General features: G+C 57.9%; 1 protein-coding gene across 3 annotated transcripts in view; it reads left to right on the top strand.

The window, feature by feature from the left end:
* The window catches only part of SLC45A4 (solute carrier family 45 member 4), a 104,430-nt gene extending 90,853 nt beyond the window's left edge, over positions 1-13,577 (top strand). For all 3 annotated transcript variants that reach the window (XM_017511447.2, XM_037732475.1, XM_017511448.2), the window contains exons 4-8: positions 1,156-1,335; positions 1,947-2,968; positions 3,808-3,907; positions 5,012-5,223; positions 8,335-13,577. In XM_017511447.2, coding sequence (XP_017366936.1) covers positions 1,156-1,335; positions 1,947-2,968; positions 3,808-3,907; positions 5,012-5,223; positions 8,335-8,700 — 1,880 coding nt within the window. In that variant the 3' untranslated portion in view covers positions 8,701-13,577. The remainder of the gene's footprint in view (positions 1-1,155; positions 1,336-1,946; positions 2,969-3,807; positions 3,908-5,011; positions 5,224-8,334) is intronic.
* Positions 13,578-14,753: the final 1,176 nt, after the last annotated feature.

Here is a 14,753-nt window from a genome sequence, read left to right as displayed (position 1 = left end):
GGGGCAAGCTTTGTCACCAACAGGCGATGCCTCTGATTGCGTGTGGGGGTGCAGCTTGCCCTGGTGCCTGCTGGGCCCGGAGCTCCTGCCCCCCACACCAGCCTGTCCGTGTCCCTCAGAAACAGCCCTCTCCTCCCCACCATTACCTAAATGGAGAGGGAAACAACATGGCTTTCCCGGGACTGTGTCTTTGCGGGAAGTCCTCCCAAATATGACTCAGATACAGCCAGCTTGGGAGCCCCAGCCCCTCTGCCTTGGAGCTGTCTCCTGCCCGTGGTCTGAGGCAGCCAGCAAGGACCACCTGGGCAGAAATCCCTTCTCCTGCACCTCCACGGGCAGGTGTCTGCATTCGGGCTAATCACAGCACCTCAGGTCCTGGGTCCCAGGCCCTGCCCACAGTTCCCCTCATCTCGTCAGGAGGGCACTGCTTGTCTCCCTGGTGGGAAGCGACGGGTTGAACCTCAGCCGCCAACATTGCTCTAGATTCAGGGGCACACTCCCCGAAGCTGGAGGGGCATGGATGGGGGCAGCTGCCTTTGGGTGCCAGCAGCCTTTTGCAGGAGGACCTGTAGGAGGCGAGGCCCCTGGCATCTTTCTCTCCAGAGCCACATCTCCTGAACCCAGGCTGCCCCGAGAACTTGCGTGCAAAGCCTCCAAAGTTTGGGGTGTCATTTCCTTTCAGACCTAGAGCAGGCCCGTGAGACCCCCTGCACCTGCCTCATGAAGCCTTGTCAGTGTTGCCCACGGGTTGTCTGTGGCGTGAGCGCTTTGCCCCGTAGACGTCTGCACTATTGTGTGGCCTCCTTAGCGACACGGAGTTACCGCTTCCAGCACAGCAGCCGTAATCTGACGGCTGGGGCAGGAAGGACCATTCTCCTACTTTCTGTTTGAAAGAACATCAAGGGTGAGTAAACCCTTGGAGAGGGTTTACTAACCAAATGGGGAGAAGAAACCCTGGAAGCCACAGAGTACACAGAAGAAAACCTAGCTCCTGTCCCCTGCATCTGAGCCAAAGAGCCCCACTCTCTTGTGCAGAAAGGCTGGCGTGGCTTCGTGGCTGTGCCCCCTCCATGTGCCCCTTCCACGTGGCTGTTTGCTCTCGGGCCCACCCTGGCCAGTGTGAGGACCTGACCGCTGCCCGTGTGCTCTGCGCAGGTCTGGCCCTTGGCGATGTCCCCGGCCGGCAGCCCATCGGCATCGTGCTCACAGTGCTGGGGGTGGTGGTCCTGGACTTCAGCGCCGATGCCACCGAGGGGCCCATTCGCGCCTATCTGCTGGACGTGGTGGACAGTGAGGAGCAGGACATGGCCCTCAACATCCACGCCTTCTCTGCCGGTAACACTCCCACACTGAGACAGGGTGGCCGGGGTCCAGCATGCCCAGGCCAGGTGTGGGGAGGGGACAGGAGCCTGTGCTCCCGTGGTCAGTGCTACCTCATCAGGCTGCATGGTGGGCTGAGGCAGTGGGCAGGGTCTCAGGGCTGGAAGGTAACCAGGGGCAGCCCTCCTGACCACTGATCAGTGGGCTGAGGCACTGAGGAGTCTCCAGGGGCAGGAGGCCAGGCCTGCTGGGGTGATGTACTGCCTACACAGTGAGCCTCCCGGCCCTGCACTGACCTCGACCTCCAGCCGGGCGGTGTTCCGTCCAGGTCAATGTGGTAGGCTCTGTGTGCTGAGGGCAGGGCATTCAGTGCGGGAGGCACGCACTGTGTCCGTCCTGGGACGGTCTGCCCCTCATTGATCAAGCGGTGATTCTGTCAGTTCAGAATTCTCAGAGATAGGGCAGCTGCAGTTTCTGGTTTTGTTTTTCCTACCGCCTTCTCCTCCTGCATCCCCTGACTCCTAACAGGAGTGCAGCCCTGGCCCCGTTAGAGGGAGAGGCCCGTCCAGAGCTTTCCTTGTGGCCTCGTGCCACCGGCTCACCACCTGCTGCTTCCTCCCCCGCAGGCCTCGGCGGGGCCGTCGGCTACGTGCTGGGTGGGCTGGACTGGACGCAGACCTTCCTGGGCAGCTGGTTCCGGACACAGAACCAGGTGCTCTTCTTCTTCGCCGCCATCATCTTCACGGTGTCCGTGGCCCTGCACCTGTTCAGCATCGAGGAGGAGCAGTACAGCCCGCAGCAGGAACGCAGCGCTGAGGAGCCCAGCACCCTGGACGGGGGCGCACAGCACGGCGTCACTGCCTTCCCGGACGAGGTGCAGTCGGAGCACGAGCTGGCCCTGGACTACCCGGACGTGGACATCGTGCGCAGCAAGAGCGACTCGGCGCTACACGTGCCGGACGCCGTGCTGGACCTGGAGCCCGAGCTGCTCTTCCTGCACGACATCGAGCCTTCCATCTTCCAAGACGCCTCCTACCCTGCCACCCCCTGCAGCACCAGCCAGGAGCTTGCCAAGGCCAGGCTGCCCCACCTGACCACCTTCCTCAGGGAAGCCACCAAGGAGGACGAGACCTTGCTGGATAATCACTTGAATGAAGCTAAAGTCCCAAACGGAAGTGGCTCCCTGGCAAAAGATGCCCTCGGCGGCTACGCCAGGGTGGACATGAAGCCCTCGGCCACGTCGAGCTCCGTGCGGCGACGGCGGCACGCGTTCCGCCGGCAGGCCTCCAGCACCTTCTCCTACTATGGCAAGCTCGGGTCCCACTGCTACCGCTACCGGCGTGCCAACGCGGTGGTGCTGATCAAGCCGTCGCGCAGCATGAGCGACCTGTACGACATGCAGAAGCGGCAGCGGCAGCGGCGCCGGCACCGGAACCAGAGCGGGGCCACCAACTCCAGTGGAGACACGGAGAGCGAGGAGGGGGAGGGCGAGACCACTGTGCGCCTGCTGTGGCTCTCCATGCTGAAGATGCCCAGGGAGCTGATGCGCCTGTGCCTCTGCCACCTCCTCACCTGGTTCTCCGTCATCGCCGAGGCCGTGTTCTACACCGACTTCATGGGCCAAGTCATCTTCGAGGGTGACCCCAAGGTGAGTGCTCGGCCACTGGAGCGGGCCCTCTCCAGCTACCTGCGGCTCACCGAGAAACTCGCAGGCTGGGCCGGGGGACCTCTTCCTGGTTCCCACGCGTGTCAAGGAGGGCTCACGGAGCCTCCTGTGCAGGTGAGGGACCCACGGCAGGCAGCTGGCCTGTGCACGCCCCTGGGAACTTGGTCAGGGCCATCCTGGAGGCCACGGGTAGGGGTTGCAGTGAGGCCCACGGCGAGCAATCGTGAATGCCAGCTGCCGATTCTGGTGCTGAACAGGTTGTCTGTTACTGTGTCAGCCTACCCCAGAGCAGAACAGCTCAAATGATGCCCTGCTGTCAGTCATTCCAGGCTCATGGGCGGCTCTTCTGGTCCTGTGGTGACAGCTGGGTCACACCCATGGCTGCTTTTGCCAGGAGAACCAAGGTGCCCTCAGCACACACTCGGGCCTCCTGCCTGTCTCCACACGGTCCCTCCTCTTCCGAGTCCAGTCTGAGCTGCTCCATGCAGTGCCTCAAAGAGGGCCAAGGCCACGGGGCATGACTTCTGCAAGTCCAGCCCAGCCCAGACAGCGGAGTGGGCAGCCCAGACAGGGGAGCGGGCAGCACAGACCAGACCCCACCTCTTGCTGCGGTAGCAGAGTCACAGCACAGATCGTCTGTGGTCTGGGAGGCATGGAAATGCTTTACCAGACAGCAACTGACTTGGGGCGGGCCCTCCTCCTGGAGGGGACTCTCCTTTCACCGCTCTTAAAATGAGTAGCTGGCCAGCAGCCGTTCCCTTGGGAAATACGCCCCTGGGCCTGGAGATGCCCTCATCAGCCCCGTCTCTTTTCCGGAACAGGCCGCCTCGAACTCCACCGCCTGGCAAGCCTACAACGCCGGGGTGAAGATGGGCTGCTGGGGCCTGGTCATCTACGCAGCCACTGGTGCCATCTGCTCTGGTAAGAGCTAGGTCAGGTCAGCATTCGCAGCCCAGAAAACGCTCAGATCAGAAATGTGGACGAGAGAATTCTGCACCTTAGAATCGGGGGCCATCAATCGCACCCTGGCTTCCGGGTCCCTCAGAACAGGGCCGCCCCTTGGGGAGAAGCATGGAAATTCCCCTCATTTCAGGGGAAAAGGCCGCTGTGGACTGACACTGGGAGCAGTGTGTTTCTGAGACGCCTTTGGGGCCTGTCCTGCTCATGTGGTCCCACGGCGCTGTCCCATGTCAGTGGCACCTCCCAACACGCTGTCCCTGGCCCCAGTGTAGAGCTGGATGGTGGCCTGGTGGGCAGAGTGGCAGCAGAGCAGGGCGCAGGCACGTTTCACCCTGAGGGATGGGCCTGGGTGGCAGGCTTCCGTCCCTTGGCAGCGCCCCCAGGCTCGCCGGGAACCGGGGTAATTGGGTCAGGGGTCTCTGAGCCAAGTGCAAGTCAGGCTGGCCCGCCTGGACTCTGAACTTGGGGAAGGCCAGCATCATTCAGCCCGAGCTAGACGTGAGGATGGCCCAAGTCAATGCCTCTTGGTCAGCAGCAGCCGGTGCAATGGCCCATGCTGTTGCCACCACTTTAACAGAGGAATTCTCAGCAGAGCACTCTCCCAGAAGAGGTGACCTCTGAGCCACCGGGTAGGAAGGGTGAGGGAAGAGCAGAGGTGCCCATGAGAAAAACCAGCAACAATGTCCCAAGGCAGAACTGCCCACTGCTGCCCACCTCAGAAGAAATCGTCCCGGGCGTGAGGCCAGAGAAGGCACTGAGTGGTCCCAGATTGGTAGGGCAGGGCAGGGGTCCCTGAGAGCTGCAGGAAGAGCTGGGTTATGGGCCTAGAATAAGGAGGGCCGACTTCCCTCTGTGGTGCTGAAGCCACTGGGCCTCCCAGTGGGCCCACGAGCTACACGCATGTGCCAGAGGTCCATGCCTCGGTGTCTGCCTGAGCAGGCCCAGATTCAGCTGGAATGAGGGAAGGTTAGGTGGATGAGAGGGTCTAGGGAAGGGGTGGTGGAGGGAGCCCGACAGGAGCCGGCCACCCGCTCACCGTCCCTGTCCCTGTGTGTCTCTCTGCAGCCCTGTTACAGAAGTACCTGGACAACTACGACCTGAGCGTCAGGGTGATCTACGTGCTGGGGACACTGGGCTTCTCCGTGGGCACTGCCGTGATGGCCATGTTTCCCGATGTCTACGTTGCCATGGTCACCATCAGCACCATGGGTATCGTCTCCATGAGCATCTCTTACTGCCCCTACGCCCTGCTGGGCCAGTACCACGACATCAAGCAGGTACGTGCCACAGCGGCCCTGAGAGCCACGTCCCAGCCTCCTAAGCGCCTTCTGTCCCCTCAGAGCGGAGCCCTGCACTTCCACGGGGGGAGGCTCACCACACAGATGGCCCTCCGCCGTCTCTGCTTCTGACATGGCTCCTCCCAAAGCCCACAGAGCCACCACCTGTCCCTGGGCGGCCCCTGGCCACAAAGGGTCTTCTTCAGCCACCCCCACCCGCTAGCACCTCCCAGAGGTTTCTGGAGGCAGAAGCACTGTCCCTGCTCCTTTGGTCCCCTCAGGCCCAGTCACAGTTCCCTGAGGGGGAAGCTCCAGCCAGCCCTGTCCAGTGGGGTGGGAGGAGAGCCACACAGGTGTGCCTCCACTTCCTTTTAGCCACATTTAGAAAGTGGGATGGCCAGTGAAAGCTAGCATATTTCATTTAACCTGGTGAAACGTCATTTCAACATGTACTCTATATCAAAAAATCACCATGGTATTTTACACTCTTGCTAATCATTGAAATTGCGTGTATGTTCCATCGTCGCACATCACAGATGAGACGAATTTTATCTCCAGTGCCCAGTAAACACAGCACACACAGACTTTTGTCTCCTTCTGGATTTTATGCAGCTGAAACACCTGGCTTCATCTCTGGGTTTCACTCACATGCATGCTGACGGCAGCACGGCCAGCCTTTTCATGTCGCAGTGTGTGGCCAGATGCTTCCTGCTTTGTGGGCATTTGGGCTATGCTGTCGCAGGTAGCACTCTTGGAGCATCCCTGGCCACACCTCCTTTTGTGCCCTTGCTCTTGGTTGACAGTCACCTTGGAGTAGATGTGGTGTGTATGGTTTGAGGTAGGGGATCAAGACTTTCATTTTTTCCCACTACATATGGGTGTTTGCCCAGGTCATGACCCAGCGCCGTTCCCTTTCCTCTGTGCAGTGCCATCTTTGTCATAAATTGGGCTTTCGTGTAAGCGTGTGTTTCTGCTCTCTTCTGTTTGTCTACTGAAACATCAACCTTCTCAAACTAGTTTTATAATAAGCCTTGAAACCTGGTGGTAGAAATCCCTCAACTTTGTTCTTCTTCAGGATTGTCTTGGCTATTCTTAACCATTTATTTGCCATCTAAATGTTAGACTCAGCTTCTGGGCTTTTAAAATTAAAAACAAATTATATCGGTCAATTCAGGGAGAGTTAATGACTTCGTAGTATGGAGCTTCCAATACCTAAGTGCTCCATCCCCTTCTGTTATTAATCCTCCGTGCACATCTGGAGATTCTTTGGGCCATCTGCTTACGCAACCACATCATCTGTGTCTAATGAGCTGTATCTCCTCCTTCCTGATTCTGCATACCTGTTACTTATTTTCCTTGCCTTCCTGGAATGGCTGGAACCTCCAATACAAAATAAACAGAAGTGGTGTTTGCTTTTTCAAATCAACCAGGGAGTATTTAATATCTCACTTAATATCTTTCTAGGAAATATGATGCTTTTTTTTTTTTTTTTTTTTTTTTTTAGACAGTCTCGCTCTGTTGCCTAGGCTGGAGTCCAGTGGCACGAACTCAGCCTCTCAGCCCACTGAGCAGCTGGAATTATAGGTGCCCACCACCATGCCTGGCTAGTTTTTGTATTTTTAGTAGAGACGAGGTTTCACCATGTTGACCAGACTGATCTCAAAACTGCTGACCTCAGGTGATCCGCCTGCCTCACCCCCTCAGCGTGCTGGGATTACAGGCATGAGCCACTGCACCCGGCCCAGAAGTATGATGCTTTGATTTGTGTTTTCCTGAGAATGTGTCCATGTCATCTGTACTTTCAGAATTATTAGCAGTCAATTGCTTACAGTAGTCTTATGATCTAATGAGACAGAACCTGTAGCGGTACCCCCTTTTTCCTTCCGGTGTTAGTTACCTGAGAGCACTGATGCGTGTTTCGAGGAAGCTCTGGTGTCAGGCTTCCCTGCCGCGTGTCCGTGTGCTCGCACGTTTGCTGCCACCTTTGCCGTCTCCTGCCTTCTGTTATGTCTTGGTTTAATTTGCTGTTGCTCATGTCTTACCCGACTTCCAGCCTCATATTTGCAGATAAGGCCGCTTTCCCTCTACACTCACCTTTCGCTGCACTGTGTGCGGGTTCTAACGTGTTTTCAAAGATTTTTATAATTTTCATTGTGATTTCTGTTTTGAACTGTGAACTATTTAGAAGGACATTGATGGCATTCCAACATTTGGGCTGTTTCCAGTTGTCATGTTGTTACTGATGTCCAGTGTGATTCCTTAGTGGCCAGAGAACGTATCCCACATGAGCGCAGCCTTGCAGTTAGTTGCGGCTTCCTTGGTGGCCTGGCACATCTCACGTGTTGAGAAATGCTCCGTGTGCACTTGGAAAGGACGTGGGTCACGCACCTGGTGCCCTGTCTCTGTCAGGGAGGTCAGCCTTGACGTTGCTTTGCCCTTCTCTTACTGCTCTTGTCTGTTTAGGAAAGGTACATTGAAGTGTCTCCCTGGGATCCTGGTGTACACATTTGGAGCTGCTTTATCTTCATAGCGGATTGACCTTTTCTCAGTACCTCTAGGAGAAAGCCTCCTGTGGAGATGCTGCCTGACCAGTCACACGTCTGACAGTGGTGGTATATGAACAGCACCTTTCTTTTGTGTCTTTGTTCAAGAAACACAAATGAAGCTGCTTGTTTCTGTGGGTCCCGCCACTTTGTTGGCCATGGCCACCTGCAGTTTTACTTTGGGAAGCATCCACCTGGGCTCACGGCCCCACTGCCTCTCAGCCCCTGGGGAGCCTGCCAGGGTGAGGCGGGCAGCCCGGTGGAGCCCGGCCCTGCCGCCTCTCCTTGAGACTGGAGGCCACGTTCCTAGGAAGCCCACATCCCCATCAGATTGACAGAGTTCCTTCCACACCTGCCCTCTCCTTGTGCTAGAACTTTCCACCTCCCCGCCTGCACAGTGCTGGGCAGGAGTTGAGGGTAAGGGAGGTGCTCAGGCAGGAGCGGTTGCTAGGAAGCTCAGTGGTGGACAGGTTGTGTTTCCAGGCTGCTGGGTTAATAGTCACAGCTCTGCAGGGCTGGGTGGCGGCCGCCCTCTCAGCCACTCACCCTCATGTTTCCTCTCTTGCAGTACGTCCACCACAGCCCCGGGAACTCCAAGCGCGGCTTTGGCATCGACTGTGCCATCCTGTCCTGCCAGGTGTACATCTCCCAGATCCTGGTGGCCTCGGCCCTCGGGGGCGTGGTCGACGCTGTGGGGACTGTCCGTGTCATCCCCATGGTGGCCTCTGTGGGCTCTTTCCTGGGCTTCCTGACGGCCGCATTCCTGGTGATCTATCCCGATGCGTCAGAGGAGGCCAGGGAAGAGCAGAAAGGCCTGTCTTCCCAGCTGGCCAGCGAAGGTGGGGCCGGAGGGAGCAGGGAAAAGCCCACTGTGCTGAAGCTCGTGCGGAAGGAGGGCCTGCCGGGACCGGTGGAGACGGAGTCCATGGTCTGAGCCGCACTCCCATTTACACACATCCCGCCAGGTGGGCGGGCGGGCAGTCGGGTGGATGGCAGGGCCCGGCCACGGGCGGGAGCAGACACCGTGGAGCCCGGCAGCTGCTGTGGCCGCCCTGGCAGCGCAGGCCCAAGCCCCTCCACCCCATAGTCACAATTCAGTCGTCATAGGGTAGGTTTGAGCTAGTAGGCAAAAATACCACACTAACCACTTTTTTGATGATTAAAAAAATCATTTGAAATATTTTTTAATTGAAAAAGATCTGTTAATTTCAACTCCTTTATTCTGCAGGTATATTATTCTGCATGTTTTTAAATTATAAAACATTTATATAGACAAGCAATTTAGAAAAAATAAGATTTCACATTTCTAGAATTATAATTGAAAACAAAATGTGACATTCTGTGCTACGCCTTACCTGAGTGCTCCAGGTAACGGCAGTGTAGTCAGTGACTAAAACGTTTTTATCGGATCCCCCCTCTGCGGACGCCTGCAGGTGTTGACACTGGCAGATCCCGTCACTTCAGCTGGTGCTGCAGCTACTGGAGAGTATTTTTCTTTATGATTATTTTAGAAAAAAAAATTCTTTTCCACAATGTGGTTTTCTTAGAAGAACAGCATCTCTTCTTTTCCTCAGCAAGTTTGACACACTGTGGCCGGGGCAGCCGTGTCCTTGGGCAGCGGCCGCACACCAAAGCTGGGAGGAGGCTGGTCGGGGGGCCCGGGCAGAAGGCAGTGGTTTGCAGGGGCGGCTCCCAGACACCCTGCTGCCAGGGATGGGCTGTGCACCACGTGGGGGGTGAAGTGTGAGCTCCGGACGGGCGATTACGTGTGCTCAAGAGGGTGTCTGCACCCAGACATGTGACCCCATTCATCCCAGCTGAAGGACTTTCCTAGGAGGCCAGGCTGCCCCTCCAGACCCCTCCAGACCCCAAATGTTGACTTTCGCTGCACTTTTGATTCATCGCTAAACCATTTGCTGGGGATTCCTGAGAGCAGAGCTCCCGGCGGCCCTGCCTCCCAAGCCCCGCCGCAGGCTACCTCGGGCGTGTGGATGTGGAGAGCCTCCCCGCTCCAGAAGGGGACGTACATGCTGGAACCTGTCGGAACTCCGCGGCTTCCTCACCTGCTCACCTGCTCAACGCTGGAGTCAGGACAGGAGCACGGGGAAGCATGTGTCTAGACGGCAGAGCCCGTGCCACCAGAGGGCTCTGCGCTGCCGTTCTGGTTTCAGCGAAGACGCAGAACTCCGGCAAGCACTGAGGCTGCTTGGAAATGTTTTCCAAACCACAGGCTCTTCAGAACCAAGCCGTTCCTACGCTTCCGATTCAAAATGGTTGGCGTAAGCCTACTGAGATCAGGAGACGGAGGCCCCGCACACCACACGGATACAGTCAGACAGTTGTAATGCTTTTGCTGCCTCAAGTCGTTTTTAAATAAAGTCCTTTGGAATGCATGAGGATCATGCTGCAATATCATTCTAGAGCAAATATATATAGACACATAGATATATTTCAAGATGAGACTAAAGCAGTTTTTAAATAAATTACTTGAATTTTCTGTGTATTTAAAGAAACGACTGTTTAATGTACTTGATGGGCCTCTGGTGTTGCCACGTCTTTGGCCACTAGTGGCACTTTGCAGGTCATTTGTGTCCGGCTGGCAGTTGGCTGCCTGCTCACGTGCGGCACATCCGCCAGGCCCCGGTGTCCCAGGATCGCAGAGGACTGACTTCAGGACTTCAAGAACATTTCTTCTCTGTATGGAAACTTGAGGATGGCCTTGTGAATCTCATGCTTGGACAGGGCAAGTCCCACCAGTGAACGTGCTGCCGCCTTTGCTGCGAGCCCTCCGCCAGCGGAAGCCCTTCTCCTCGGGAGGGTGGCACCCCTGGCCTCCTCACCTCGGCCGGCGTCCGTGGCAGCTCACTATGCAACTTGACCCTCTAGTGGCTTTAGACTGTAGGTCCCCACTCCGAGACCTGGCTGTGCTGTCAGGACCTCGAGACGCAGCCGGTATCTCAGCTGGTTTCTCGTCCTGGCGACTGGAAAGCAGATGGAGGCAGGAGAGCAGCGGATGCAGGGTGGCAGTGACCTGACCTGAATCCAGATCCGACCCAAACCACGCCAGACTCGGGTTCAGCCGGGGGCCGCCCCTCGCCGCGGCTTCCCTCCCTCCCTCAACTGAAGGCCCAGGGGCCAGATACAGGGCTCACCAAAGCCGGTTCACTGCCATCTGGGAGTGCAGGAGTCTCAGGGCCGGGCTGCAACTTGATTTTTAGGAGGAAGAGGGGCTTCGCAACCCCGCTCTGAGCAGTGTGTTCACCCTAGAGATCCCAGCCTCGACTTGACCAATCTGAAGTAAGGATAACGAAGGCCTTCAGTGCTCTCCACGTGGCCTTGCCATGGTCACTGTCAGAGTGTGAACACCCTGAAAGCCATTGCCAGCCAGAGACGGGCGTGACTGTCATGTGCTCCTCAGTGACAAGTCGGGGGATGCACACCGGACTAGTCAAGCTCTCAGCCCTTCAGGTGTTGCCAACCAAAGTCTTTCTTAGTGCGGAGGTCCGGTCAGCGTGTGGACCTGAAATGAGGTGGAGCAGCGGGGGCTGGGGTTCAGGGTCAGTAGCGTCGGTTTCTTCACGGTTCATGTGGGCCCGGCCTGGCCACAGCAAGGGCCAGGCTGCCACATCCTTTAGCCTCAGCCCCTCCCTTGCATGGAGATTATTTCCACATTGCACTCACTTGAAACTGTCCATGTCGTCACCTTGTGTCTTAAGGGAAGCCGAGAAGGGCAGGCGGGCAGGCCGTCTTGTCCATGTACCCGCAGCTTGTGTGGGTGAGGCGGCAGCTCAGGCGTCTGTGGTTTCTAACCTTGTACCTCGGATAGATGCAGTGCCAAGGTGGGGCTGGGGATGCCATTCACTGTCAAAGGGGAGGTGCTCTGGCTGGCAGCCATGTCCAGGAGGACGAGGAAGCTGTGCAGGTGCCCGCTGGGGAAGCTAGCCAGGCACCCAGTGCTGTGGGCGCAGCCTAAGCTGGGCTCATGGCGCCCTCGGGGTTTGGGCCGTGCAGGCTAGTGGTGACTGGGGTGTCAGGCATGGTGTCGGTTGGTCGAGTCTTGCGTACCGCACACAGACCAGTTACAAACTAGGGTGACGTTGGTCTCATTTGTGTTGATTTGTTCCCTATCAAAGTCAGCTAAGTCAAGAATCTTTTGGCAAGCTTCCCCTTAACACATGGCAGAAGTTTCCAGGAATGCGAGCTGGTGGGAAGGGGCAGAGGCCATGGGCGCTCAGCTTGGCCAGCCTGCCTGTGACCTCTTGCCCAGGTCTGTCAGTGGACTGGCATCATGACGTTGCCTGGTGGCTGAAGAGCTAGCCTTGGAGTGTTCCGTTTTTCTCAGCGCCAGGCAGGGGTCTGAGCTGGAATCATCCAACCCGCCATTGAGCATGCCAGCCCTTTGTGCTGCCCCTTGGACCCCTGCCCATGAAAGCCTCGGGCCCCTGGGAGAAGCGCTGTGTCCAGTCCTGTCCCCTGGGGGGAGGCAGGGCCGCTGAGCCCTCCACAGATGGTTAGTGGCTTCCAACAGCCCTCAGGAGTGTTTCTGGAAGACCCCACCTGTGGAGGACTTGGCCTGTGACCACCTAGAACCCCAAAGCAGAGCAGGAAGCAGCCCTCAGGGCAACAAGAGTGGGGCAGAAGGGCTGCTGTGGCCGCCCTTGGCTCTCCACCACTGGGGCCGTGATGTCCGGGTGGCATGTTTGAAAAACCCTTTTGTGGCTAATGGCTTCTGCGGCCACCAGCAATAGTGACACCTACTACAGACCAAGTTTGCAAAACACCAAATATTGCTGTCCACACTAGACGTGAACCGGCTTCAGGAAAGACACACAGCTCTTCCCACGCTGTTTCGCTTCTGCCTCAGCGGTGGTCCAGCTGTCGCCACCGCACAGCGTGCGGGTGACTGCTGCCGCGGAGTCAGGCCCGTCTGCCCTCCGCCTCCCAGCAGCACACGCCGCCTCTGAGACACACCAGCTCCCTGCCTCCAAGCCTGGTGCCACAGGCCTGTCGTGAGGGACCCCTGCTTCCGAGAGCTCCTGGGGGGTTCTGCCCTTCACCACCTGGGAGAGGTGTCAGTTCAGTTCTGGGTTGAACAAGGCCTGTGCACACAGCATGTTGGGGACCCAGCCTAAAGTTCTTGTCACCTCCTCATGCAAAGCCAGCAATCACTCTCCGGCCAGAGCCCCCAAACCTCGAGGTGGCCCCTTGGCCAGCCCCTCCTTGGGCCTCCAGGAGGACCGAGGACCCCTCCCAGCAGCTGCCCGTTGCCCTCCGCAGGGCTGGCTGTCAGGGGCATGTCACTCTGTGCCGTGGACTGAGACCAGCTCCTGGTGACAGAATGACCCGCGTCTTGGAGATGCCTCGCTGTCAGAGAAACTCCCCAGGCATCTCGGAACGAAACTATTTAGTTCCATTGTGAACTGGCCACAGAACAGCTTTTTATCAACTTATTAAGTTGGAGCACTCTAATAGCTCTTGCTGATTTAGCAATGGTATAAGTGTGTGTTAAACACATAATGTTATGTTTTAGGAGGAGGAGGAGGTCGTCAGGAAGGGTCGTGTCATTCATGACTTTCCTGTTAGTTGGGTAAGTGGCCTCATGTTTGTGTCCGTCTGGACACAGAGCCCTTGGGTTCTGTCATGTTTCTTTGCCAGGTGAACGTTCGTGGCATGCACTGCTGTTTGCACCCGCTCTGTCCTGCACAAGGTTCGCTGGTGCAGCGCCCTGATTGCCTCTGCACCGGGAACCTCCCTGCATCTGTTTCTCTGTTCCTCTGTGGCTGACTCAATAAACTTTTCCCTCTGACATGATGGTGTGGGTGTGTCTGTCACTTCCCTACTGCCTGCCCTCTGCCTTCCTGGTGCCTAGTGGGTCCAGTGGGCTGTCTGAGGCCTGCAGATGGCGGGCCGGACCCAAGGACAGGAGCATTTGTTCCCTGGAGGCCCTGCCAGCTCGCAAACCTGAGGCCTGTCCCTGGAACGCCCACACACTCCCCGTTAGCTGTGGCCCTCCAGGGGTGCTCCTGTACCTGGAGGTGAGGGCTCTTGGCTCTGGCGGGGTTGAGGCCTGGGCTCTCCTGCTGGCCTGTCTGGTGGAGCGGGGATGGGGCCGGCCTGTGGTCTGCCTCTGCTGAAGGGTTCCTGACTGACTGACCCTGGTCGAGTGTCTTGGGGAGGCAGCCTGCTTGCTGCCAGCAGGAGTGGGCATGCTGGGCTGAGGACAGTGGGTGGCCTGTTGTGCGCACCTGGCCTTGGCAGTCCCAGGGAGCATACAGGGTCCCGGAGTGGCTGGACGAGCACTCCACTGGCCTTCCTACAGTCGGAGTGGGTCATCTGTGCCCTCTGGTACCCACCGAGGGCTGTGGTTGCCAGTCAGCAGTGAAGAGAATGAAGGGGAGGGGACTTGCCTTGGGTGACCCAGCTGTTTTTGTCAACGGCTCCTCTGCTCTGAAGCTGTGGGGCTTGGAGGGGTCCCAGCTGGGCAAAGGGCGGGGTAGAAGGGATCTGGTTAGACCAGGGAGAAAGAGCAGGGGCTCTGATAGTAGGGGAGTGTCATCTCGGGCTCCCGATGGGACCTGCATAGTCGGGGTGGGGGCTGGAGCACGGAAGCCAGGAGCCCCACACCTGGGGATGACTCCTGGCTGGGCCACTCTGACGCTGCTGCAAAACACGGGCTGATCGCCCTGTCCTGGGGACTAAAGGGATGGTCACGTTGCGCCAGACGGAAGTGGAGCGGAGAGCCAGGGCTGCCCAGACTCTGCTCCCAAGGCCCCATTTGCCCTTTGGGACCCTGCCCAGCGCCCAGGCTGGCAGGAGCACTCAGTGTCCCCTGCTGTCCTCCGGGTGCGCGCCGTCCCGCCCCGCGGCCTCACCCTGTTCCACCCCGCTGTCCCTGCTATGGAGGGGCCGCAGAAGCCTCCGCCCACCACAGCACATCCGGTCCCATGCCCCCAGACTCGGGGCTGGGCTTTGGGGACACAGATGACG

The sequence above is a fragment of the Cebus imitator genome, unplaced genomic scaffold (genome assembly GCF_001604975.1).
Source record: "Cebus imitator isolate Cc_AM_T3 unplaced genomic scaffold, Cebus_imitator-1.0 Scaffold449, whole genome shotgun sequence".
Taxonomy (NCBI): domain Eukaryota; kingdom Metazoa; phylum Chordata; class Mammalia; order Primates; family Cebidae; genus Cebus; species Cebus imitator.
This window is presented reverse-complemented; position numbering and strand designations above follow the sequence as displayed.